The sequence below is a fragment of the Urocampus carinirostris genome, chromosome 11 (genome assembly GCF_059441175.1).
Source record: "Urocampus carinirostris isolate Australia breed hairy pipefish chromosome 11, RoL_Ucar_1.0, whole genome shotgun sequence".
NCBI lineage: Eukaryota > Metazoa > Chordata > Actinopteri > Syngnathiformes > Syngnathidae > Urocampus > Urocampus carinirostris.
In genome coordinates, this window is record NC_142359.1 from 8,115,593 (window position 1) to 8,142,611 (window position 27,019).

A 27,019-nucleotide genomic window follows, 5' to 3' on the forward strand; every position below is an offset into this window, starting at 1 on the left:
AATACAACATTTTATTTATATCTGTACATTCAAGGAAACTATGCGGGTCAGATGTATCGACATTTCGTTCTGTATACACGTGTACTAGAATGACAATAAAGTATTTTCTGAATCTGAATCCTTTCTCACTTGAAAGGCATTTGTTCATCCATTCTCTGCACTGCTTATCCGCAGTAGGGTCGCGGGGGTGCTAGAGCCCATCCCAGCCATCTTCGGGCAGTGGGCAGGGGACACTCTGAACTAGTTGCCGGCCAGTCGCAGAGACAACTCACTCGCTCATTCACATCCAGGGACAATTTGGACCGGCCAATTAACCTGACATGCATGTTTTTGGAATGTGGGAGGAAGCCGGAGTGCCCGGAAGAAACCCACGCAAGCACGGAGAACATGCAAACTCCACACAGGAAGGTTTGATCTCATGACCTCAAAACTGTGCCGCGGACGCGCTAACCACTGCGCCACCGACAATATGGGTTACGTCAACTGCGTGTTATTTGCTTAGTATGAACAATTTAAAGGTTTAAACACGGAAAAGAATATTGAAACAATAAAGACTATTGCCATCTGGTTGCACAATACATTTAAAAAATGAATTCATTTTGGTTCATAATGTTTCATTAAACCTTATAATCAGGGGTGGGTAGGGTTACTTTAACTGGATTACTTTTAATTACTTTTGAATTACTCCAATACCAAATATGCTAATAAAAGACAAAAGAAACTAAATATGAATAAAATGATGACTCACAACACGTTGTAAGTTTTCTCTCCTGGCTTTGATCTCTATGATCTCCGGCAAAACGAACATAAAATGCGACAGAAACAAAATGAAAATAAATCCAAACAGCTCGCCAACATCATTTTTGCCGTTCCGTGTATTCCGTTACTCCCCAAGCCTGCACAAAATTTAGTAATTGTATTCATATTTAGTTTCTTTTGTCTTTTATTTGCATATTTGGTATTGGAGTAATCCAAAAGTAATTGAAAGTAATCCAGTTAAAGTAACCCTACCCAACCCTGTTTATAATAATAACAAAAGCCTGAAAAAGCTTTTAGGAGCCGAGCTAAAAAAGCCAGTTCTTTAAAAAAAAGGCCGTAATTCCCCTTCACTCCCCGCTACCTCTGATTGGCTCGCTGGTTGTCGGTGTGTCGTCACGTGGTATCGCGAGGACGGCCATGTTTCCGAAACACAAACAACAAGACTAGCAGGCAGCGCGCGCACATACACTCACGTACACACGCACGCGCATAGACTGATGCGACCGTTGGAGGAAGGCAAGAAAGAACAAAACTACGACTTTGTGGCCACGGAGCTCGACTTCCCGGGAATAGCATCGTGTCGAACGAACGCGTTAACGAATGTTCGGAGGGCGACGCGTTCAATAGTCGGGCTGTAGACGACGCAGCCCGGCCGCTGCTTGTGTTTCCAAACAAGCGAAGGTAAGCTGCCGCCGCGCTCGTAGTATTGCTGGTTCCTCATCGCCTGCTAGCTAGTTAGCTAGTATTAGCAGCCGCGCTAACATGGCGTCGCTCGGTTTTCTTTCTCTATTTGTGGACTCGTTTCCCCTATCCTGTATTTTTCTGCTTTTCCGTCACCATCATTGTGGACTTTGCATGCCATGGCGTGTTTGTGCTGAGCTTGTGTACGAGTAGGCCCGAAGAGAACGATACTCCGCCCCCCATTTTCTGCCACCATTGCTGTTGGTGTCATTTGAAGCTCGGAGGCCTCGGCCAGAACGTCGAAGCTCCTTTCGACGCTGCTGGGCTGCGGACGTCGCACAAACGTGCATAAAACACCTCAGATTATTTAATGTTGCCTGCAATAAATATTATTCACTAACGTGCATTTGTAATTATTTACCGGGCGCTGCTGCTAGCTTTTTCTTTTTCCGCTATTAACTATTTGAGGTCCACCAGCCAGAAAAATCGGCAAGTCGTGCTATTATTTCCTTTAAATATCTTTAAATATGAATTTCCAGTTGGTAAACACGTTTATTTTCATACAGTTTGTGAGATTTGGACCAGTTTATAAAGGTAGAACCGAACTATTGCAAAGAACGTCGTGTGTTGCAATGCAGCTGTGCATCAATGTAAGCTAAGTCAGGTCACATTTATTTGTAAAACCCATCCATCCATTATCTGCACCGCTTATCCTCAGTAGGGTCGCGGGAGGTGCTGGAGCCCATCCCATCTATCTTCGGGCAGGGGACACCCTGAACTGGTTGCCAGCCAATTGCAAGGCTCACAGGGACAGACGACTAACTCGCTCATTCACAACTAGGGACAATTTGGACCGGCCAATTCACCTGAAATGCATGTTTTTGGAATGTGGGAGGAATCCGTAGTGCCCGGAGGAAACCCACGCAAGCACGGGGAGAACATACAAACTCCACACAGGAAGTCCGGTAGCTGAACCCATGACCTCAGAACTCTGCCGCACACGCGCTAACCACTCCGCTGCCCTTGTAAAACCCTTAATCACAAAATATCCCCTAGTTCTGCACAAGTTACACTTACACCATCCCTGGATCCTAAACCAACATGCGGGCAAGGGGGAAAAACAAAACCTCAGCTCGAGGCAAATCAGAATATTTGGAAAGTGGCCTCACAAGTGTTAACCCCCTTTCCAGGATGACCAATATGCAATACATTTAGCATTTGGTAACTACACAAAACATAGCTAACATAAATGAAAGAATACATAGGTAATATGATGAAACTTATCCAGAAAGTGCTTAAGCACGCACAAGAAACCTACAGCTGGTCAATGATTTAATGCGGTCTGTCATAGATATCTGAGTACAGTATGTCAATAAAATAAACTATTCTCTCTGTCAATTTATATAAAACATATGATTTATTTTATAATACAGTATATACAAACCAAATGTTCTCTCCGTCCGCTTAAGGTCAGTTTTGAGTTTGTATCGCATTGAGAGTGGGTGAGCTGTTCGGAAACTACATTCACTCAACTGTTAAAATACAAGTCAACAAATTCAATGCTCAACATTAATCCGTATTTCTCCATTGTTTGTGAGTAAATGTGCTGTGTTTAATAAAGATCCATTGTCATCTGTGATTATAACATTTATGGTTTTTGATTAATGAAGGTTAGATGATAATGCATAATACTAAAAATAAAGCTTAGCATTCAGAGTTATTATTTGACTGATCTGACCCACCTCAGAACAATAAGTCTTGATCTGAGTTTGACATCTGTGGTCTAAAGTGAAATTGTGTATTATTCACCACCCCTCAGTGATAAAAAACGTATATAAACCAATGTTTAAATTCAGAGTAAAAAGAATTAGACATTTGTCTTATGTTTCATATTCTTTAAATTATGGAAATGTTAAGAATTTTTCATTTTTGTCCTCTATAGAAACCATCACAAAATAAAAACTGATTTCCCTCCCCTTTTTCCATTTTAAAATAGATCTCAAAATGTTCCTGGGATCCAAAAGGGCAAAACTAGAGAGCCACATGTTGCTCGAGAGCAACAGGTTGCTGACCCCCTCACTACTTTCGACTAACCTTTTGTTGTCCCTTTTTCGTTATGCAGTGTAACATCTCAGCTCTAATAAGTTGTATTAGTTGTATGAAGTGTGCTTTTACATATTAATTTACTTACATATATTCCCCAAAGTTTCCTTTTTAAAACGCTTAACACCGCTGTTATATGAAAAAAAACATTGGTCTCTTATTTTTGTGCCTTTATTTGTGGATTATTTACGATGCAAACTGTCTAGAATGGTGAAAAACACTTCAACATTTTTGTTATTTGTCCTTTATTTTTGTGCATTTATCAAATGTTGACAATGTCTTCAATGTTCGCCAGGGGTGCTCATTAATTCTATTCCAATCTTCCGGCCAGTCACAAAAGTATAACTGGTCGATCATAAGATAGTTTATTCAGTGCTTTGTATATTGTGGCACTGCCATCTAGGGATCACCTGCAGTATGTCAACAGTACATTGATACAATATTTGCAAGGGCATCATTTGACAAAAAGACGCCATGGGAAAAAAAGGATTACTTGAATCTTGCTGTTGTCACTTTGATTGATGAATTTTATTTGGATTACCTGGTAATCACATTCGATTTATTTATCCTTGCGTTGAAAAATATTGTTAGCATTCCATTTAACAAATTACGATTTTTTTAATGCACACGGACCTTGATTATTCATTCATTTTAATTAGTGCAATTAAAGAACAGGCAAATGAACCTCAAACATTTGTATAATGATTCAACGGTTTTCATATTTTGGTGGTGAGTAGATTATTTTGACTTAGTAGCTCGTTTATTAGTGCACCCTTGATATAAACGGTCCATTAATGGAAAAAAATGGGGTTTTGAACATACATTACCAAAAGAGGCGGCGTGTATTTTTAGTTTTGCGGGGTAGTCATACTGGCTGATGTGTTTCAATTTAAAAAAAAAACAATGCATACTTTGCACAAACTCAATATGTTGAAAAGTGTATCCTTTCTGAAGTTTGAAACCATATAATGTATATAATAACCGAAAAAATGTTTTCCTCATTTACTGTAGGACTTGGCAAGATAGTACAAAAATAAAATTGCGATTCTTATTGGTTAGTCTTGACTCTTAAAATTTTTAACCTAATAAACCGCTCATAGGAATTCATTTATTAAATTTAAATGGATCATGCGCGATATTTTCAGGCAAGATTTTGTTAAATGCAAACATGGCACTCAAAACTTGCACAAAAATAGAGCTTATGCTTAAAGCTTACTTTACTGATACCCTTTTACTGTGTGCAAACTCTCAAAATTCGACTCTTGATTTCAGGATGTAGAAAAAATTCAAATTTTCAATTCTCAAAAAGACAATTTAATCAACATGATTTGGCTTTATTGCCCTGCCCTAATTTGTTAAAAGCAAATTTCTTAGCAAGGGTGACTTATACTTAAACAACATATACAACCACAATAGCAAATAACTTCTAGGGTTCATAGTCCTTCTCATGGTACTATCATGTAACTGCTCTATCATGGTAACTTTGCTCTATCAGCAAAGTTAATAAAATGGTACTACTAGAGATTATCACAAGAAAGGTTGTGTGCCTTAGAAAAGCTATGTTATGTCTGTTTTTTATTTCAGATTGTAAAATAGCTCATTTGGTAAAATGTACTTCCTGAAAAGTAACCACGTTTTTTGAAAGTAGCTATATGGTTTTGTCAATTTAATTTACAACTCTGTGAAGAATAATTGGCAAGCTCATATATTTAAAGCGATATCTTTTTTTTCCCCAGCTTGAGTGATATGATAGATTAACTGCTGCGAACCACGTCACCAGTCTTACAATCATATTTTTTGTTATAGGCAAACTAATATTAATGCGTAATTGTTTTCTTTTATTTTCTTCTAGTGGCAAGGAGGAAAAGGGGACAGGAAGTCTAGGCATTACCAGGAGAGTCTCCGGCACTTCACATTTTAGCGAGCAAGCAAGATCTGCTCCAAGAAAAGGGAAGGAGAAGAGAGCCAGCACAGAAAAGAAGAGTGCAGGTCGAGTTTGCTCTCAGCGGCTATTCCAGCAGCCAGTTTTGTTTTCGTCAGCTGTGACTTTTTAAAAGTTCCTTCCTGTTTTTTTGAAAAAAAAAAAAAAAAAAAAAATGGTTCAGGTTACCAATGCAAATCTGAGATCTAACTGCTGTAAATACTAAACTAAAAAGGTATAGCGGGAACGCTAATTTCTGTATTTTTGTTCAGTCGATAATTTCCAAAGTTCCTTTTTTTTCTTCAAGTTTTACAACCAGCTGTGAGTAGCAGGAGCTTCCATTCTCCAGTCTGTTGTCAAAGTCTTTCGTTTGCAAGCACGGACTGACAACCTGGTACCCTTCAAGCACCTACAACTGGCAGCTATTCTTGTCGATGTGTATTTTTTGAGGGTAAGGGAGGGGGGGCACCCCCAAAACCACAGCTTAAGCACCACTCAGCCTTTTAGACACCCAAGCCTAACTAAAACCTAGCCTGGTCCTGCCCAGTCCAGCCTGCTCCGATATCTCTGGACAGGGTAAGATTTCATGTTGTAAATGTGTTAACAATGTGAACATGTGATGACACAAATTTCTCTTCAGATACTCACTTGTGCGGACTCGAGGAATATGACTGCTGAGACTCTCAACTTCGGCCCAGAATGGTGAGAGATTGCTCAAATACGCTTCGGAGTACTGTAATGGAGGCGCTAGTAGTTATGACTGTTAAAGAACAAAACCGCATGGATTCAATTCAAGCTATGATAGAGGCAGCGTCACTTCCCCTTTTACCCTCAGCCTACTCACAAATGAATGTTTGTGTTGTTAATGGGCGTTGCCGCCTGCCATTTGGTCACAGTCCATTGCCAACAGACCGGGACTGTACCAAACGTTTTTGGTTCGTGGTCGGGGGGGTGGATATATCTCTGCATGCTTTCAGTTATTTGCCAGAGCTTTTTGCTCCCCTCTTGTTTTTAGAAATCAAAGACATCCCAATATGCCATATGAGCAATGACTTGTTTTCATGGGATATGATATGTTTTTACCAAATTGGCTTTGCACTTTCTCACTAACAAGACACCCGCCACTTCTCAGAGGTACATATGGTTTAGATGTGTGCCTGTGAGTCAATAACGTTCCTCTGAGAGTGAATGGAGCCATTGTTCAGCTCCCAGGCTTGGAAGCCAGCGCTTTTACTAACATCAAATGGGAGAGCTAATGTACTACCAGAGCGCATTCCGTGTGAGACTGACGGTTCATTTCTCACAGAATGTGGGGTCAGTGATGTTGGTGGGAGTGCACAGTTTTTGAATGCGAGGTCATTTTTTTGAATACACATTTTCACTTGTATGATAGCACTTCCCCCCTTATTTAATGAAGATGCTGTTTATTGTGACACTACAAATTAATGTAAATGTTTTTCTGTCTGTCCCAGGCTCCGTGCACTGTCCAGTGGGGGGAGTGTGACATCCCCCCCTCCTTCCCCTGCCATGCCAAAGTACAAGCTGGCCGACTATCGCTACGGCCGAGAGGAGATGTTAGCACTTTATATCGAAGACAACAAGGTAGGTTGCGCCACTCGCAGATCTGCAAACCTTAGACTCTTTCCCCGTAATGGTCTTGGTATGCTCCGGAGTCGTCAGTTGGTATGTTCCCTCAAGGCTGCGGTGTTGTTTCTCTTAGGTTCCAGAGGACATGCAGGATAAGGAATTTGCTGCTATCCTGCAGGATGAGCCCATGCAGCCACTGGCACTGGTGCCTCTCACTGAGGAGGAGCAGGTTAGCCTTTTAACAAAAAAAAAAACACTATCACGTGCAAGAGTGAGCTTTTCCATTGGTTGACATTCCTCACATTTCCTCCCCCTACTTCCCCTCTCGCAGAGAAACTTCTCCATGTCTGTGAATAGTGTGGCTGTACTGCGCCTCATGGGCAAGGGGGTGGGTGGAGCTGCCCCAGCTGGAGCGGCCCGAGGACGGGGTGCAACACGAGGCAGCAGAGGTAAGAATTCCCCCTTTGAACAAGTACAGAATAATGGAACATGGTTTGGCAACACCAAATAAGTGCTCCAGGTCATGTGCTTTGCTGTAACCTTTGCTGTAACTCTAGTTGTTTGGGGAAATGGTCTTCTCTTCAATTGCTTTCTTTTTTTCTTCAATTGACCTTCTTTTTTTAAGCCGCACACACTTCTGTGTGAACTTTTGTGTATGTTAAAAGGCCGGGGCCGTGGTGAAGGTGGTTTCTACCAAAGAAGTATTGAAGACGCGGAAGTGGGGTTTGGTCGAGGCTCCAGAGAGATACACCGTAGCCAGAGCTGGGATGACCGGTAAAAAAAAAAAAGTCATTAGGCATCCTGTTTTATTCATTTGATATAGCGATCAGATTTTTTTGTTTAGGGGCGAACGTCGTTTTGAAAAGCCTCTCCGGCGGGATGTTGGCCGCCCTGGCTTTGAAGAGTCTGCAGGTCCCGGGGCCTCCGGGAGGAAGGACTACACAAGGGCTGACAGTGAAAACTGGCGCACCCTCCGGGAGGAGCAGGAAGGCGAAGAGGGCGAGCCGGGAAGCAATTGGAGAGTTGCTGGACACCGCAGAGATGGTGTGATGAAACTTTCTTTATTGTGTTGTACTTCCTTTATTCGTTTCCCTGCTTAAATGGAGATACTCTTTTGGCAGATGGTGGTCCCCGCTCAGCAGGCTGGCGGGATCATGCTGGTCCAAGCGACAGTCGACGTCGCAAGTTCGACTTTGATTTCGGAGGCTCTGAAAACTCTGGCGGTAGTCGCAGGCGTGCTGGCAGTGAGGGGCCGGAGGATGAGAGGGATGGACTGCCTGAGTGGTGCATGGACGAGGAGGATGGGGGAATGGGAACATTTGACTCTTCTGGCGCCTTCATGCCTATGAAAGTCAGTGTTGGCTAACATTTATATTTTTTTGTTCTCATGGTTGCATTGAGAAAGGCCCCTACAGTTGTTTCCTGTCCTTTCCAGAAGGGTGGCAAGGAGACAATCCTGGAGGAGGATTTGGAGTTCAAAGGCATTGAGGAAGATGAAGAGGAGAGTCCTCCTGAGGTAGAGAAGAACACTGGTGATGAGGATAAAGACAAAGGTTTGTTAATCCTATCCAGAGATTTCTTTTAACATATTACCTGCATTCCATTGGTTGTGGTTAATTTTATTTTCCTCTTTTGTTCAGTGAGTAAAGAAACATCATCAGCTGCAATTGATGCAGAGGCAAAGCCAGAGATTTCTTCCTCATCTCCTCCTGCCCATTGTGCCCCTCCATCCCCGGAGTCCCATCCCATTGTCGGCGGCCCAACTGCAGAAACGGCTAAACTCAGCAACAGCCGCCCTTTAACAGAAAGTAGCCTGCCAAGTGAAGGTACAAGGCTACATGCTCAAACACATGGCAGTCGATGTAAATATTGTTATCTCCCTCATCTTAAATTTGTGGATAAGATCTGTCTCTGTTCTTAGGATCCAAGAACCAGGTGAGCCCAAACACTGCCTCTTCCTCAGTGCTGCCTCCACCCCCGCCATCTTCTGCTGCTACCCTTCTTCCTCCATCAGGAGGTGGAGATGCTGAGGATGATGAGGGCATGAAACACCTGCAACAGGTGTGTATTATTTAATCACCACTTAAAAATGTCCTTTAGCATTGCAATTATGTTTTCGTTGTGTGCCCACTAGTCCTAAACTCTGTCTTCTAATTCGTTTGTATGTGGTATATAAATCAAGTTGGAATTTGAACATTTACTGTCAGGACATTAAAAAAGCCATTTAGCATTCTAGTGACGCCGAGGAGATAACCAATCAACAGCTGAAGCAGTGTAGGTTGGGTGATTCATTTATTTAATTTGCAAATTTAAACGTTTTTTGCCTACTTTTACATTCTCCAGCAATGCCCAAACCAGTACAAGGACACAATATTTTTTTTTTTACTGCAACTGCAGCCAGTGGCGTTTATTTTCCATCCTTAATGAGCATTTAGGGTTAATGGCACAGTTTCTGGGCAACAATAGCAAGTCATGGCGTGTGACATGCACTGGGTCCCTGTTACACGTCAAGCCAGTGTTGGCAGTCAAGAGAGGAGAAAATTGGCAATTAATGTTTTTCAACAGAATTGTGTAATTCTAATTATTAATCAGAAGAACAACTTCTGATTAATAAAGAAAAAAAGTGATGGAGTGGCACTTTATGTTATTTTGTGTGCATGTGTTCAGGAGGCTGAGAAGATGGTGGCATCGCTGCAGGACACTTCTTTAGAAGAGGAATGCTTCACACAAGCACTACAGCAGCAAGAAAGCAGAAACACTGCAGCCGCTCTGCCTCTGTCACATGAGGCTGCCATGAAATGGTTCTATAAGGACCCACAGGGAGAGATTCAGGGTATTGAATCGGACGTGGTTTAATCCAGGCGACGATTGGTTGGTATACCACCATGGTAATGATAACAGTGTCTTGCCTTCTACTCAGGTCCATTTACCACAGTGGAGATGTGCGAGTGGTTCCAAGCAGGGTATTTCACTATGACCCTCTTGGTTAAGCGGGGCTGTGACGAGGGTTTCCAACCCCTTGGCGATGTCATCAAGATGTGGGGCCGTGTGCCCTTCGCCCCCGGCCCTTCCCCGCCACCCCTGCTGGTGAGACAGCCCCCACCCACACAGCGCCCGCAGTCCACCCGTGTGCCCACCGGGATTGTGGGTCAAAGCTCAGCCAACATGAACGATGGGATTGGGTGGATGCAGAAGGGAGGGAAGATGGATAGACAGACCACGGTAACAGATTTTCATATTGTAAAATGAATGGACGTCTGCATGCCAAAAAAAATTTTTGTCACTGTGTGTAATTGGAGATTGTTTGTGATGTGTTAGTCAAGGCTCGCCGCTTATGGTAGTTTCCGTCCATTTCTTCAGGGAAACCTGGACCAGGAACGTCTGAAAAAACAACAGGAGCTGGCAGCGGCAGCTCTTTATCAGCAACTCCAACAGCAGCAGTTATTCCAGCTCATTAACAGGTGAGTGCTGACATCCCTCAGAGTACAAAGGCTTTGGTGCATTTGTATCCAGTATTCGGCTTTGCAACTTACAGGTGCAGTGAGCAGGGTATGATGCCTTCGATTAACCGGTCGATGTCAGTGCCAGATACAGGGTCCATGTGGGACATGCATACCTCAGCTTCACAACCGTCAGGTGTGCTATTATGTGCAACCAGGAAACAAAAATGACACACAAAATGTGAATAAAGAAATGCTTTTAATATGCTTCTTTTACGTTTCCGTAGGGGGTGAAGCCAGTCTTTGGGACATAACAATGAATCCCTCTACTCAGGGTCCAACTCTGGAACAGCTTCAAAAGGTTTGACTTGTGCTGTTAAAAGGATTTGGTTATGGTCCCTTTTGGGTTTCTGCCATGTTTTCAATGCATCTATCTGCAGCTCCAGCAGGAGAGGCGAGACGCTGAACTCAGGGCGAAGCGTGATGAGGAGGAGCAGCAGCAGCAGCGGAAGAGGAGGGAAGAGAAAAGGCGGCAGCAGGAGGAGCAAAAGAGAAGGGAGGACGAGGAACTGTACAGACGCAAGCAGGTGAGATTTTTTTTTTTGTCCCTCATTCCTTCTCTGACCTTTACGAACATAACGGGTTTGCTGTGTTTTTTTTCCGCCAGCACCATGAAATGCTTTTGAAATTACTACAGCAGGCCCCGCAGCAAGGGCCAGTGGCTGGTGGCTCCAGTTGGAGTGGGGCTTCTTCGTCTGGGCTCTCGAAAACAGGGAAGCACCTGTCCCTGCTTGAGATGCAGGAAACAGAAAGACTTCTGAAGCAGCAGCAAAGAGTCCAGCAGCAGAGGGAGCGGGTAGGATCAGAAAACGAAAATCGGATTCAGCATGAGGATTAAATCTTACATTTGTCTTTCTAGCACTCTGGCATGTCAATGGGAAATTCTGGCATGGGCAGCCAATGGGGGGATGGAATTGGCATCTGGGGAGGTCCTGGTGGAATGGAGGCCAAAAGTAGCGGCATGGGCATGTGGGAAGAGGCTGTGAAGAACCAGGCCAGCTTGCGTGGCAATGGGAACAACAACTTGGGTTTAAAGAACAGTCGCAGCAGCCCATCACTCAGGTACCTGTGTTTCTTTCATTTCCACAATTTCCGTTCGTAAAGCATCAACTTGAACCTGTGTATGTGTGTGGGGCTTTCTCTAGTGAGCAGTACATGATGCGTCGTAAGCGCACAGATGAGGAGGAGAAGCTGCTGAAGCTGTTGCAGGGCATGAAACCCCAGGATGGCTTCACCACCTGGTGTGAGCAGATGCTGCATGCGCTCAATACCTCTGCCAGCAATTCCTCTTCCCTGGATGGTACAATTGCTCCCTTTTTGAGTCTGACAGAAGGACAGGAAACTAAATGCAAAACAATGGTTCTGTCATTACAGTTGCTACGATTGTGGCCTACCTGAAGGAGGTGGAGTCTCCCCATGCAGTGTGGGACTTCATCCGATCCTACTTGGGAGACACTGTAGAAGCCAAAGAGTTTGCCAAACAGTTTCTGGAGCGACGTGCCAAACAGAAAGCCAACCAACAAAGACAGCAGCAGCAGGTCAATTTTAGATCATATCAAATATGATTATCTTCTCTAAGGTACGCAAGTATAATTTTTATTTTTTCCAATTTGTTTCAGCTATCAAAGGAAGTGGCTGGCCTGAACATGAACTTCCCTCTACAGGTAAATAAAGAGGCTGAAACTTTTTCCGGAGTGTCTCCTTGTCGTTTTGTTAGGTTTATTGCTCATGTTGATTTGAGCCCCCCCTTCTTCACAGGACACAATGCGAGGTATGAACGCAAGCACCCTGCAGTCTATGTTTCAGGCCAATCATATGGGCAAGACTGGTTTCTATGACAACCAAGGAGGGAAGATGAAAAAAAAAACACCCATGATGCTGCACTCTGATCCCAGCATCTTAGGTATGTTATCTCACTTCTACTCTGCTTTCGCCTGAAGGATGTGTAAATGTATTATTGGATATTATATCCTCAAACTCCATGTTTAATGGAAACATAAAAACTTATATTTATTGTATTCACCTTCACTAGTCTCAATTTTGATACATTTTCACATAAATATATTGTCATCATGCCACATATTTGATGTTTCAATATTATTCCATCCCTATTTTGAATGCAATAATTTTGACAAGCCAGTACTCTTTTTATGCCTTTCCCGCCTGCAGGCTACTCATTCCATAATACGGCCGAGTGTCTGAGCCTGAATGAGCTGGAGATGGTGGAGGATTACTGATGTGATGCAGCGCAGCAGCAATAGCTACCTGAGGCCTTCTTGTCTTTTAATCAGACAAACCTGATGACGAATGTGCACTGCTAGGGGAATCCAGGGGGGACTGGGGAAGGAAAGCAGCCCTAAGAGGAGGTACGAGGTGGTCGGAATGGAGATTGTGGGAGCCACTCCTCTGGTGGTTGTGGGATAAAAAGGGGCTCGCTGCTGCAGCAGTTGAGCAGGGGGAATTGGGGGGGCACAGGGGATGGGGTGGAGCCATACGTTTCAAAGAAACATGGGGGTATCCTCTGGCACTCAACATTTTAAGCACCTTATAATGAACTAATGCACTTTATTGAGATGGGATTTGAATATTTCTTTTGTGTACTCTGTGCGTGTGTGCGATGAGTGTGTGTGCTCCAAATCAGCGTGCATGCCAGTATGTGTGCGTAACAACTGGAAGTGTTATCAAAGGCTTATTTGGCGAAAAGTGTGAGAGGTTAGTGTTTCAAAGTCGGGGACCTTTAAGTTGCGAGCAAATCCTTTTTCTCAAAAGACAAACACTGTTGATATTTCTGTTTTGCATTTTTTTACATTTATATAAAAAGTAAAGCTATGGAAAAGTGGATTATAAAAACTTGAAGATTTGCACTTGCCTAAAAAAAACAAAAACAAAAACAGGGGGGGTAGTCCTAGAAGTGGATATTTTTGTGAAAGTGTGTTTTCGACTGATGTGTGATTGGTTCTTGTCATTTGTGCACAATGTATTTTTTTAAGTTGCTTCCCAATATTTGTGAGTCAAACGTGGCCATTCATAAATTGTTTTGTCCTTTTTTTAAAAAAAAAACTTTTTTTGTTTGTACTTTTGATGTTTGTGAGTGTGTGGAGTTAGAGAAGGGCAATTGCACAACACATCCTTTCTCATAGCAGCTCTTTCTTCCCATTTAAGTGATGAACTCCCTCGGTTGTTTATGAAAATTATCGAGAAACACAGGTGACGGAGATTGCGGATCGGTGTGTGTATACGTGCAAGATTGTTTATTTACTGTTGAAAGAAATGAGTCAAGACTACAGGTACTCATTTTCAATAATGTGCTTTTTTGTGTATGAATGCACATTTGTGCCTAAGAACTTTGATTCGGGTGCGTGGCCATTGAGACATTAGCTCTTTTTCAGAGTGAGTGTGATCTGTGTCAGTGCTCAGCACAGTGTATGTCAAATGTTTTATAAATATATGAATATATCATTTATGTTTCCAGTTAAGTCTGGGCGCGAACCATTGAAACGTTGCTGGGGTGTGATGTTGCCTTTTGTGAGCTCGAACTTGTGAATGAAATGAGAAAAAAAAGAATTGCGACACCTAAGCGGTGCATGTGAGGTTAGCATTGTTACTTGTTTGTTGTTGCAATTTGATAACGAGTTTTTTTTACAAGAAATATATATGAATATATACATTATATACAAAGTTTAAAAAGTATTTGGACTAAGATACCGAGCACTTGGGGGCTGCTATTTTTGTTGTGTGTTTTATTGTTTTCTTAAGTTGTGATACTTTTTTGGTTTCATTCTCGCCATGTGAAGTTTGTTTCTTTCTTAAGAAAATATTGAATGTATTCCAAAAAAGACAAGAAACCCGTGCTGAATTTTATTTCCTCCGAAGATTTCAAAAATGGAAACCAATTACAAGAAAGCTTTGAGGAGATTTTTTTTTCTTCAAGTAGACTGGGGGAGGAGAAGAAAACTGTATAGATGCAGATTAACACACTGCCTCTACAATCCTGATCGTACAAATGGTGACTAAGAATGAAAACAAAAAGGACTTTTTCTATTCCATACTGGAGCTTTGGTCGTTTACAAACCACGTGGATATCAGTAGGTGCATTTTCCCCTCATTTCTTTTTTTTTTTTCCCATGTAACATGGGCAGGGTTTGCAAGTGTGCTTCTACCATTATAAACATTGAGCAGTGTGCTTGAAGAAAGATGAACTACACTTATTGCCTACTAAAGTTCAATTGTGAGGACTGCAGTGCAGAACAGGGCAACCCAAGGTTGGCCTCTTATCTTTTTTTTGTTGGGTTCGTGTGAGCAAAATCGAGTGCAGGGCAACGCCAGTCGGAGAAGGAACTAAGAGGCAATACGGGTCTCTAGCCCTCGCCAGCACTCACCCTGCCCTAACCAACTCACCTATGCACTTTTTATTTTTCTTCAATTCAAGCTGTGAGGTACCTTTTTGGGGGAGGACGGGAGCACAACGAGAGGATGTTGGTGTCGCAAAAAAATCCTAAAATCAACTGAAAGACTTGAGCCTCCTATACCATATATTTTTTTTAAATCACCTTTCCATGCAAGCTGCAAGCCAGCTTGTGACCAGATGAAGGAGAACTCATGATGCGCCATTTAAGTCAGTGAATTATTTTTTTCTTTAAAGAATAACAAAAGAAATTGAAAGACTTTTTTTCCCTGGAGTAAAGACTGGTGCAATGGATTTGGAAACAACTATATAGCTCCAGCAGGACGTTTTACAACAAGATGTTGACGTGAGAGCTCTGAAACAACCACTCCTTGTTCAAGCTTATGGCACTGGTAAGATGCACCTACCTCGCTGACCACTCGCTTTCTTAATGTACTCATGTCCGTTTATTTTTCTCTAGCACGAGTCTGTGTCCTCTGCATGCAGCAATGGTCTTACAACTTGATGAAAGTCATCTGGTGAATTTGGAAGCTTTTGCAGTTTTCCTGTACATACCAAACAGATGAGGACCGTTGGATTTATCGGCAAGCTCCGGCTATCATCAACCCCCTTGGATGGGTTGTGCCCAAGTAGATCACAACTTACCAGCAGGATCTTTTCAAGTTGGCACGGACTAAAAGCCAGTTTGGTTTTAAGTTGATAACCACTAGGAAGCTCTGCAGACTGGGCTTTGGCTGGACTGAAGATTTGTATAAAACAAAGACTAAAAATGTTAACGCGTGCACACACACATACATGCCTGTTCAATTGGGCCTTTGTGAATATTGTACATACAAGTGGTGCTTTTGATTCCCATGAATTTCGCTTTAATTTTCACCCACTTCAACATGCCTTAATTGTACAGCCCAGGCCTGAAAGGACTTTATTGATAAACTGAGTAAAACCCCACAACATCTGACAGGTACCAGGTATATCTGGTTAAGTGTGCAGCAAGTTTTCAACATCCCGTATGTATATATTTTTGGATTGATGTGTTTTTTGGGGTTACGGGGGTTTGACAATATTTCTTTTAGTGAGGTGTAGATTTTTTTTTTTAAGCCGCTGCTAGTGCAGACCGAATAAAAGTGCTCAATTCTGTATTGTTTGGAGCTGAGTTGAACGATACCATTGTGACCAAATATCATTAAGCAACTTGATGATAATGCCAAAATTAAACCGGATCACTTGATTTTGATTAAGGGTTTTGAAGATTCCAAATATGTACACAACCTTTGGATCCTGTCTAACGTTTATATTTTTCCTGCATTATTTGAGCTTACAACTATTGGTGTTCAATTAAACTCGGATGACTCTTAAAAAAAAAAATCTCCCTCTCTAGATTTTACTCATTCTGACACTTGGTTACTGCTCAACTATTGGATAACGGAAGTGGCATAATAATTTAGCTGTACATTAATTGTTTTCCCTGTTTTGAATTAGAAAATCAAACCCCATCCCTCACAGTTTCATATTTGGATCGTTACAGTGGGATTTATTGGGCTGACAATTTTATGACAAAACGTACTGTATTTTAAATTGTATGTATGCATATCTAATCACCTAGTTTTGTCATTTCTGAAAACTACCAAGTTGTAGATATCAATCAGCTCAGCTCCATTTTTATTTGTCTTAGAAAGTTATTAAACGAGCAATCAAGGTGGGGAAAAAAATAAACATTTGCAGCAATATGATTGATGTGCCTCCACAATTGAAGCTTAATCATGTATTTGTCAATTGGAGATCCAACGTCAATGTGAGTGGGATGACCTCGTTTTAACATATTGAATTATTAACAGCGTCAAAACACATTTATGTATACTATTTGAGATGTGTAGAGGTGGAAAATATGAATCACCTTTGTTGAATTATTCCAGCAATGTAATTGCCGCGTTGTAATTGGCTCAATACTTCCAAAATAAATATTGAAGTTATTAATTTGTGTGAAGGTTTTGCACACACTACGGATCTCCAATCGACAGAATTTAGACTTCTATTTGTATTAGTTTCCCTCTATTAAGTGTAATACTAATTACGGCAGGTTACCTACGTTTACTTACTAGTTTGGCACATTACATATGTTGCTTGGTAAATGCATTATTTTTTTCCTTCCAATAACTTTCATTTTTCCGGGCGTCGGAGGAGCAGAAAAAAGTGTAAATAAAATTGTTTTGTTTGAAGAGCAAAATAAATACTAGTGGTAAATGAAGTGCTATTCTTTTTCTGCGAAATCACGCGCCTGAGTCTCGCGAGACTTTACAGACTCAATGCATTCCCACTTCACAATTTGCTTTCTCGTGGAGAAAAAGCCATACAAACTCCGATATAAAATATCTTAATTTCGAGTGACTTCGTCTATGCAATGCTTGCTTCAACACAGTTCCCTGAATTATCGGCATAAAGAAGGAAGAATAAATTAAACACCTTTTTTTCGAAGTAAAACGGACGGATAGGACAAGTTGGGTGAGTAGCATTGTGTTAGCATGTTTATGCTAACGTGACGTACACGTTATATTGCGCCACTGTTTGAAATGGGCACATAAGCGATTTATTTGTTGGTCCGTTAAAATACGAATGCATAACATTTTGAGCCTTTAAAGACAACATTTTGCTAAGAATAATTGCCACCCGTAATTGCACAAAAGGAGCCATACTGTGTAAAACGGCCTTGGGAGGACTATGGTGCGTTCGATAATGCTACGTAAAGACCATAATTAAGTCTTCATAAATTAAACACACGAAGGAGGCTTTGTTTCCAACTCTGTCCAAGGGAAAAATATGTGGTAATTTTTATTAGCTGACTACACAGAAGTGAGTATAGTACCCCAACTTTTTTTTCCTTAACCCTTTTCATTGATATTGGAGTCCCCTTTTATTTGTGCTAGGTGGGAAACTGTGAAAAAAAAACAGAATGCAGATTAATGTAAGTGCTGTACTGTATCTTTGTTTGCAGATCTGTGAATACTGTAATGTCCTCACACACTTGCATATTCAGAAAGCCACACTGCAGGAAGAAAAAACTTAATTCGTGAAATTTCAACTGCCCACCGCTAAGTAGGACCTTAATCATGGCTGAAGTGGAAACGGACCTTGAAAACGCAGTGATAGATGTCCAGGACACCAATGTTGACTGTGACCCACCTCAAATTGCTACAGTCGTCCAGAATTGTGATGAAAAAGCCACCAGTCCTGCCAAACGTCTCCGGCTTAGTGATGGCGTGCAGGGGCCGTGTGACGACTTGGAAACGGCACAAGGAGACATGGAGCAGGAGGAGCCAGGTAAAATACCTTTTTGTCATTACTTTACTTAATGGCGATTCTTTTGACCTGGATATTCCTTTTTTGGTCCATGCAGCAGGAGGCCCGTTGCAGAACAAATATGATAACCAAAATGAAGACGTGACAACTGCTGGTGGAGACACTGAAGAGGAGACTTGCCAGCAGAATGTCAATGGGACAAATTATGAAGAGATGCAAGCTGAGGAGAAACCAACCGAGTCTGCAGAAGGACAGCAGTAAGTTTTAACATGATTTGAGATTGTATTGACATGACTTATGTCCATGCTCTATTTTTCCTCTTCCTTACAGCCTTGCCTTGGACTTTTCCCAGACCCCCCAGGTTCTGACAAGTTCCTGGCGTGAATATGTCAATTTTCCTGAGAATTACCTCAAAGGTTGTAAATGGTAATAATGAATTCATCCCAGGACAAATCAGCTAATTGTGTATTGTACTTTCACGCATTGAACAAAATCAGAAAGACTTTTCTTCCCCTATCAGGGCTCCAGATGGTTCCTGTATCCTAAGTAACAGTGCTGACCATGTTCTCCGTGTTTACAACCTTCCTCCAGAGGTTTACACCTACAACTGGGATGCACTGCCAGAGATGGTGAGCATTAAATAGGCTAGGTAAGATCAGTCAATACATATATAAAACAAATATGGTGGCATTGTGTTTACACAGCAATATGCATCTTAAGTATTTTATTACATGTGTAAAAAAATGTATTACCTAGTTGCAGTTCCCATACTCGAACTAAACACAAATTGAAATTTATAGCAAGAGCACAATAATACCTTAGGGTCACCTCTTAAGACCATTATTGGCACTTTAAGAAACCTTCATTATATAGAATATGTGTTTGTAAAGGAAGTTTATATCAAGCAGTTTGGATTAAAACATATAGGTTTGTACCGAACAGTTATTTTGACAATTTTATTTTGCTAGAGCCCAGTACTGAGGATGGCCGAAGGAGATACGATTTACGATTACTGTTGGTACCCGAAAATGAATTCGTTGGAGCCAAACACCTGCTTGTGAGTACTGGTCAGATTTTGTCTTCATCCATTGCAGGAAAATCCAAAGGTTTTGTGTGCTCTTCATACTTTTCTTGTTGCCTCCACCGCTGGGTACTACTATGCGGCGCTCGAGGGTCCCGTTTAGTGCGGAACATTTCAGGCATTGCTCCGGGCGCGCATCAATGAAGCAATATAATTGGCCAATTCCTGGTGCTAAAATAAAGCAGCAGTGTCATTGTGGGTAATGGCTCTGGAATAGGTTTTTGCTTCAATGCTATTTCAAAATGATTCCCTAATTTGACTGATTATCCAGCCCATTATGGTTTGAAAATATTTTGTGAGTGATGAAAGACTAGGAAATGAGAAAATACCCTAGATATGTTCATTCTTTGTAGGGGAGGTTGGATCCAATTTTTTTTCTTACAATAACGGTACTGAGTTTTGAACTCTTGACAGTTGAGATGATTTTAAAGTAAAATACATCTATCTGCTAACAACATTTTTCTTAACATTGCACTGCCAAAAGTAGCATTCCAGCAACATGTATGAACATTTTAGTGCAGCAACGTACCACTACACTCTTTATAGTGACTACATCAAGTCTTTGCAGCAGTTTAACATTTGTAATTGATTTACGACGGGTTGGTCTAAATTAATTCAAGTCAAGAATCTGCTTTTAACTGTTCCTTTATTTGCTAGCCACCAATCCTTGTACGTAATTTGTCCACAGTTTTGCTAGCAGCAGCCGGGACAACCCGGTCCACATTTGGGATGCCTTTGATGGAGACTTGCGGGCTAGCTTCCGTCCGTACAACCACTTGGATGAGCTGACAGCCGCATACTCACTCTGTTTCTCCCTTGATGGATCGCAACTCTACTGCGGGTTTGACAAAACCGTCAGGGTCTTTTACACTGAGCGGCCCGGCAGAGACTGCGAGGAGCGTCCCACCACAGGTCAGCAATAAAATAAAATTAAAGTTTGGCCATTAATATGGAGCCTAAAACATGTGCAGGGAAGAACATTTTGTGTAGTCCTGTTTTTGTAGAGCAGGGGTCTCAAACTCAGATTTAGGGTTTCAGTTAGGTTGGTCAAAATCAGGTTTTCCACAAGAAAGCGTGATAAAACGTTGCGCTGTTCTCTAATATATTGTTTTATTGCCACAAAAATAACTACTATAAATAATAAAATATCAAACATTTATATTAAAATTAATTTTCCCCAATGTGGATGGGTTGCACATGTGGGACAGTGTGTATTAATCGACCACTAGATGCTATGAAACTGAAAACAAGTGTTACAAAGCACAAGGAAGAAGACAATCCACAGACTAAAAATGAGCAAACTGCACAATATTTGTTCTCAATTTTTTGCCCAGGCATTTGTGAGGTTTTTGGAGGGAACTCTTAGCAGCAAGTATTTTAACGCATGCACATTTATATCATAGTGAATGTATATTTGCTTACAGACGCTCTCCTACTTATGACCATTCGACTTACGAAAAATGGCAGATACAAACATTCTTTTAAGGATGTCAAAATATAACCAGACTTTGCTGTAAGTTATATTTTGTATTGTGTGCACCTTTTCCGAGTACAAGACAGTACTGTAAAGCTTCTTTCCGCCGCTACTGGCGTATGGCGCTGTGAAAGGTCACCCAACACCCACCTGGAAGCTCCGCCCTGCTTTATTCCTGGACCCTGGCTATTTCAGCTGAAAATGAAAATCTCCATTCTGATCCCTGCATGTGTAAACCTTCTATACTGTCTATGTCTATACTATCTCCAGTGCACTAAGAACTTTGACATTTTTATTTGTGTTTGTGCATAAACATCTCTCCTTCACCACCTGCTCGTAATCTTACCGCTGCCACCAATGTGGCGTGTCATTTTGTATGGGTAATAATGGATTGCTCCTCGTTCATGAAAACATGCTCAAACACTTACGGTCTCTGTGGAGAGCGACAACCGCCAGTACCAGTCTATTGTAAACACACCGAATTCTTCAAAACTAAGCTCTCGCGCTCCCTTACACTCTCGCACCAACTCTTGCGACATTCGTCGCCCTACTGACATCATTCATGCACACCTCACATTCTACGCCAACGCTAGAACTTTTGACATATTTATTATTTAATATTTCGTGCATCCATTAGATATGGTTGGTGTAAAGAAGAGTTAAGTCGTTTCTTTTGAAATGAAAGCCGAATAAGAAAGCTTTATGCTGTTGATAAAATGCTTTTTATCGGCCACTTATACCAAGGAGGAGGAAGTCACCTAACCCCTAAAGCTCATCTTCCAAAATTAAGTTAAACTTAACTTTATTTATCTTTATAGAGCATATCATTTTATTAAATGTTTATTTTTTTTAGTACAAAACAATACAGGTTACTTATACAAGCCTTAACATGTGTATATAAACCATAAACATACTTTCCATACAAAATATAGCACTGAAGCAACTTACAAACAAATTCAACTTACAAACGATCGTCCGGAACCTACCTTGTCCGTAAGTAGAGCAGCGTCGGTATTCTTTAATGATACAGTATTATGATTTTTTTTTTTTAACCAGCAGGAGGCAATTATTAATAATTGCCGTTTTGTTTAGTTTTTTTTAGATTTTATATTAAGGCAGGGGCCTCAAACTATCATCCGCCGGACTGCAAATAGCCCCCTGTGGTGTGGGTTTGAGACCCCCGGTGTAAAGTGTTGTGGCTGTAGACCGTTGTCCTTCATGAAACATTCAACAGCATAAGCTTGATGCGGTTCAGGGAAGGACGTAAGAAAGAAAAAAAATAATTGTTAGAAAAAAGAACATAGGCATCAGATGGTCCTGTCAAGAACGGTTTCAACTGCCACTCATCATATCATGCGTCTCATCTCATTGGGTAGCCCAAAAACAACAAGACACAAAATTTCAAATGGTTCTCTTATTCACTTCAGACAACTTTGAGTCTTTGTTGCTTCTAACGATGCACATTGCTTTGTTTACAGCAATTTTGTTTTTCATAATGACCGCAGTTACTGGCGCGCTACTTGACTGATGACTTAACATTTTTGCCAACACTTTCTTAAAGCCCCTTTATATAACTTTGGAACAGTCCTTTGCATAAATTGCCTTTGGATTGAACCTTTTTGTTTCATGGGGTGTATCTAAAAGAAACTGAGCGTGTTTGTGAGCAAAAACGAGGAAAAGATAAAACGAGAGAAAGACGAACAAAGAAAATATGGTTTAAGGGAAGAAATACTTTTTTTTTTTTTTTAGAGCTTTTTCATTATTCCCCCTTTGATTATCAAATGCAGCAAAGAAGCAAAGCGGTCAGAGCGGCATCATCTCCTGCTTGGGGTTCAGCCCGTGTCAGTCCCTATATGCATGCGGCTCCTACTCACGTTCCGCCGGCCTTTACTCGTGCCAGGACGGCACCCTGCTGGCTCTGTTACCCACCCGCCACCATGGAGGCCTCACCCACCTTCTCTTCTCACCTGATGGCTACTACCTGTACACAGGCGGCCGGAAGGTAGATTTTGTGTTGCATTACTTGCATGTCATGACTTGAAATCATTTAACAACAACATTCAGTATTGCGATTCGTTTTGATACGTGGTGTAATTGGGTTCAATATTTTTGGTTAGAAATTCTAGAATGTGAAAATATTTGTGAACTTGGAGTACTGGTGTTTCAGAATGATGTTGAGTTAAATAATTTATAGTGAATACTAAATTATTTAATGATGGAATGGTTGGATCAAGTTGAACGTTAAAATTATAAATGTCATGAATCTGTTGTGTTAAACACGTCATTGAGAATGACTGAGTAATGTATTTCGTGCAGGATCCAGAGATCCTGTGCTGGGACCTTCGAGAGCCTGGTCAGGTTGTGTTCTCCCTCAATAGGAACGTGGCCACCAACCAGCGCATCTACTTTGACCTGGACCCGTGAGTGCACGCCCGACCTCAGTTGTGGTCCTCAATGTCGCCTTGAGTGTTATTGCTCCACCAGGTCTGGCAGGTATCTGGTGAGTGGGGATACGGAGGGAGTGGTTTCAGTGTGGGACACACAAAACCCCACACAGGCCGAGGAGCTACTCCAGCCACATCAAAGGTTCCAGGCTCATTGGGACTGCACCAATGGGATCAGGTATTGGCTAATATAGGATGGCAATTTGAATGAATGGCTTTGATTTTATTAAGTGTAACAAAACTGGAGGGCTCCTCCTTTCAGTCCAAGTTAAACTAATTCAAAAGCTAAAAAAATCACAACTAATGGATGTCAACTTGTTAGTGTTTTGAATGTCTTTAATGGAATTTTAGGACAACTCGTGTGGTTTGCATCTTTAATTTAAATCCCCACGTCCTATTTGCATGTGCAGCATTCACCCGTTCATGCCGCTGATCGCCACATCAAGTGGCCAGCGACAGTTCCTGTGGCCCAGCGACGGCGAAGACGATTCGACTTCCTCTTGCTCGGATGCTGAGCAAGACGAAGGAGGAGCAACCTCAACCGAACAAGCCAACCGCGGCGATAATAGGCTGAGTTTGTGGTGGGCTGGACCTTGCGGAACCCCCGAAGAGGAGCACAGTGAGACGCTTACAAATATGCAAAACTGAAAGAAAGAAAATCTCAACTTATTTTCTTGCAACAAGAATGCAAATAAGAACAGTTATGTGTGGTGCTTTCTATTTTTTCCTCTTAAGTAAGGAGTGACAAAACTCTGCAATGGATTAGGTGAGATTTATTTTTCCAATGAGCCTTTATTGCCTGGTGATGGTTTCTAAACATGCATCAACCGTACAAAACAAATACAGTACATGTTAACAGGCTGTTAGCTGCACACCCAAAACAACAGGGGGCGCTAAAATTCCTTAAGAGCCAATGCATATCTAGCCGCCTGTCAGGCAAATGAACCAAACACTTGAAAAAAATAACGTAAAAATCATACTGCAAATGTGACTTGCGATGATTTTTTTTGTGTTGACTAATAGGCGAAACAATTTATTTTTACTCATACATTATTGACAATTTTTTTTATGTGGATAAATGGGGATTAATATCTGCAGAGAGTAGAGTGATAGCCCCAAAATGCTCCCTCTCTTCAGTTAAAATCTCAAATAATCATTTTATCACTATTCAACTTTTCCAAGAATAAAATAAGTGGCTTATTGTAACAAACCCCAATATTCATCATTGTATTCTGGTTTAGAGTATATTCGTCGAAAAAAAAATAGAATAAAACATTTTGTATCGTGCCTCAAAATATCTCAACTGTATTTTGACTATTCAGAAACGAGACCATAAACTATGAATAATTGACCTTGTGTCAGGTAAAAGTTTGAAATTACGACTTTCCTTTCATTTTAAGGATTCAGTATTTCATATATTTTATATTTCAATTCTTGAAAATTATAACATACATGAGCTACTCTTCCAAATATTCTCTTGTCCATAAAAGTAAATGACGTCATTCTGGATTTTTTTTTTCTTACTATAGAAAGTGACTATTCTTATACTACTGATTTTTACACCGTGAATTTTCTGCATATACAATATCTGTTGTAAAATCTAGACATTTGTTAATGTCAAAATATCACAATGAGGTAAAACAATTTCTTAAAATATGCAACCTCCCTCAACTAGTTTTGCACCAATTATTTTGGCAAAAGTAACGCGTATCTTTGCAGCGACTCTAAAATGTACAAATTTAGCATCGGATTTTTTTTATACCTTAACCTTTATGTTGTGTCAAGGTCTCCAGTGTCCCGTTTCAAGGTTATACAATGTAATAACTGATGTGTCTCCAGGGCCATTAAATACAATTACAATGGGAATATATGGTCATGGATGCACATAGTTTGTAGGATGTTCTATTAACTCAATTGCGCAATACTCCCTTTTGGTGGACACGATTGAGCTCAACCCTGGGTCAAAATTGTCACACTAACAGTGGTGCCAATTTAAAGCTTTTCCTCATAGTTATGTGATTATTCACACTAATTATAATCCCTAAAATACGCCTCATCTCATTAGCTACACCGCTTATCCTCAGTAGGGTCGCGGGGGAGGCTGGAGCCCATCCCAGCAATCATCGGGCAGTGGGCAGGGGACACCCTGAACTGGTTGCCAGCCAATCGCAGGGCACACGGGGACAGACGACTCACTTGCTCATTCACACCTAGGGACAATTTGAAAATACGCCTATTCTTCTTAAAAAATTTGCCAAATTTTTTTGGTGACTCAAGTCGGGGGAAAAAGTATATTCAGGGGTTTGTACGTGTGCTTGAAATCCTAGAAAATGCTTTAATTTTAATGTTGCGTCTTTTAGGTTTGAAAAGTGCTTGAATTCTGGATAGAGTGCCTTTAAAATCTTGAAATGGTTGCTGTGTTTCTGACCGCGCAATAAATATTAAAGAAATAAAACAGGTCTTCCTCTTGTGTCGTCACTCTGCCCTTGAATTTCTTCTTCACTTCTGATTAACGGCAGCTGTCATTAGTTTGTATTTGGCATTGCCATGCGAAGCGTCATTGCCCCCTATGGGTCGTGCCCGATTGGTGAAAGATGCTGGGGGGCTGACGTTTTAAAAAACGATGGGTAAAAAAGAATAAATGCAAAGTATGCACAGAAAACCGATCCAACTTTTCACCATGGGAGAGTCCGCTCTTTCCTCTTATATGAAAGGTAATTCACGGAGATGAGTAGTTTGACTATAATTTTTTGCTGTTTGATACATACCACGCCTAAACAGGGCACTTGGAAACTAGGAAACGAGTATTAGTGCAAGGATTGCATATCCATTTTTGACATTTATTATGGGCAATAGAAATATTAAGGTAGCGTTTCCCAGTGGTAAATTTGTAATTGGAAGAACTTCATCCAACTGAAAATGGAGAGATTTGTTTCAATAACAAATGTAATGAATATTTACCCAAAACTTTCACGCATGTACTCGCTGTTTTCTTCTATTCTAGGATAAAAATGGTGAAAGTAAGAACATGACTGTCATACAGTCCAAATTCCAACCCCGAAAAGAAAAGACAAGTTCATTCTAGCGTGTCTAAGAAAGTCACCGTACTTGCACGCGCAACAAAAAGTCATGACAGCCTGCAATGATGATTCTGGCCAGAAGATGACGTCACCAAGTAGAAATACTTTTTGTATTTGATATTCCGCAAGACTACCTTTATTTTTCTACTCTCCCGATCACGAAAGGAATCAAAGAGCATTGAGTTAACGAGTTGCGTGCGTTCCACGCACGTCACCCTTTTGCTTCGGAAATGTTAACCCACCACTCGAGGCTTTCACCTTTTGCCTGGCATGCCATAGTTGAGTTCCTGGCTCAAATGGGGAGCGAGGTTTTCAGAGAATTTGCTGTTCTGTGTAGTCCTGCTCTCTGCCGCCTGTTGCTTAGCAACCGTCACCGCCTCTGGGGAGGGTAGTAGGTACAAAGATGACAGGGAGGACAAGAAAAACGAAGGGTGATTTAATCAAGGATGAATCCCCAGATGACTAGGTCATCGCACTCGCTGGCCACCTGATGAGGTACACGGGAGAGATTCATGATTTTTAAACATGCTCTTTGGAAATGTCAAATGTAAACTTTTGTCGATGACTTGTGTTTCTTTGTGTGTGAGAGAAGGAGATGAAGTCCAAAAACAAACACGGGAACAGACCGATGCTGAGTGCACGCAGAGATCTATCGGCTATGAGAGGAGCAAAAGGGTTTTCTACGCTGAC

The 27,019-nt window shown here is 41.3% G+C and overlaps 2 protein-coding genes and 1 long non-coding RNA gene across 5 annotated transcripts; 2 read left to right on the forward strand and 1 right to left on the reverse strand.

Annotated features, from left to right (window-relative positions):
- Window positions 1-1,212: 1,212 nt before the first annotated feature.
- On the forward strand, window positions 1,213-17,201 carry gigyf1a (GRB10 interacting GYF protein 1a). Its single transcript, XM_088346637.1, has 26 exons — window positions 1,213-1,440; window positions 5,396-6,040; window positions 6,105-6,166; window positions 6,937-7,066; window positions 7,185-7,280; window positions 7,383-7,500; window positions 7,717-7,825; window positions 7,896-8,095; window positions 8,173-8,402; window positions 8,487-8,604; window positions 8,692-8,877; window positions 8,973-9,112; window positions 9,719-9,884; window positions 9,972-10,273; window positions 10,412-10,512; window positions 10,587-10,687; window positions 10,779-10,852; window positions 10,932-11,078; window positions 11,159-11,347; window positions 11,411-11,613; window positions 11,697-11,851; window positions 11,926-12,089; window positions 12,171-12,215; window positions 12,310-12,454; window positions 12,721-15,348; window positions 15,417-17,201. The coding sequence occupies exons 3-25, from the start codon at window positions 6,132-6,134 to the stop codon at window positions 12,786-12,788; spliced, it is 3,222 nt and encodes a 1,073-aa protein (XP_088202763.1). The 5' UTR covers window positions 1,213-1,440; window positions 5,396-6,040; window positions 6,105-6,131; the 3' UTR covers window positions 12,789-15,348; window positions 15,417-17,201.
- On the reverse strand, window positions 11,632-15,502 carry LOC148356333 (uncharacterized). The gene is made up of 3 exons (XR_015851944.1): window positions 15,364-15,502; window positions 11,946-12,038; window positions 11,632-11,874 (listed from the first exon to the last, which is right to left on the reverse strand). It is a non-coding gene; the product is annotated as an uncharacterized LOC148356333 (long non-coding RNA).
- A 55-nt stretch (window positions 17,202-17,256) lies between the features above and the next one.
- wrap53 (WD repeat containing, antisense to TP53) lies at window positions 17,257-25,710 on the forward strand. Of its 3 annotated transcripts, none has more exons than XM_088346638.1 (11): window positions 17,257-17,455; window positions 17,946-18,271; window positions 18,348-18,507; window positions 18,581-18,676; window positions 18,771-18,879; window positions 19,219-19,307; window positions 20,020-20,243; window positions 22,593-22,807; window positions 23,122-23,225; window positions 23,290-23,427; window positions 23,660-25,710. In XM_088346638.1, exons 2-11 carry the CDS (start codon window positions 18,061-18,063, stop codon window positions 23,895-23,897), a joined length of 1,584 nt encoding a protein of 527 aa, XP_088202764.1. In that variant the 5' UTR covers window positions 17,257-17,455; window positions 17,946-18,060; the 3' UTR covers window positions 23,898-25,710. The 3 variants fall into 3 exon arrangements, with proteins under 3 accessions (XP_088202764.1, XP_088202765.1, XP_088202766.1); XM_088346639.1 differs by lacking the exon at window positions 17,257-17,455 and adding an exon at window positions 17,642-17,803; XM_088346640.1 differs by lacking the exon at window positions 17,257-17,455 and adding an exon at window positions 17,790-17,915 and having other exon boundaries at window positions 17,988-18,271.
- Window positions 25,711-27,019: the final 1,309 nt, after the last annotated feature.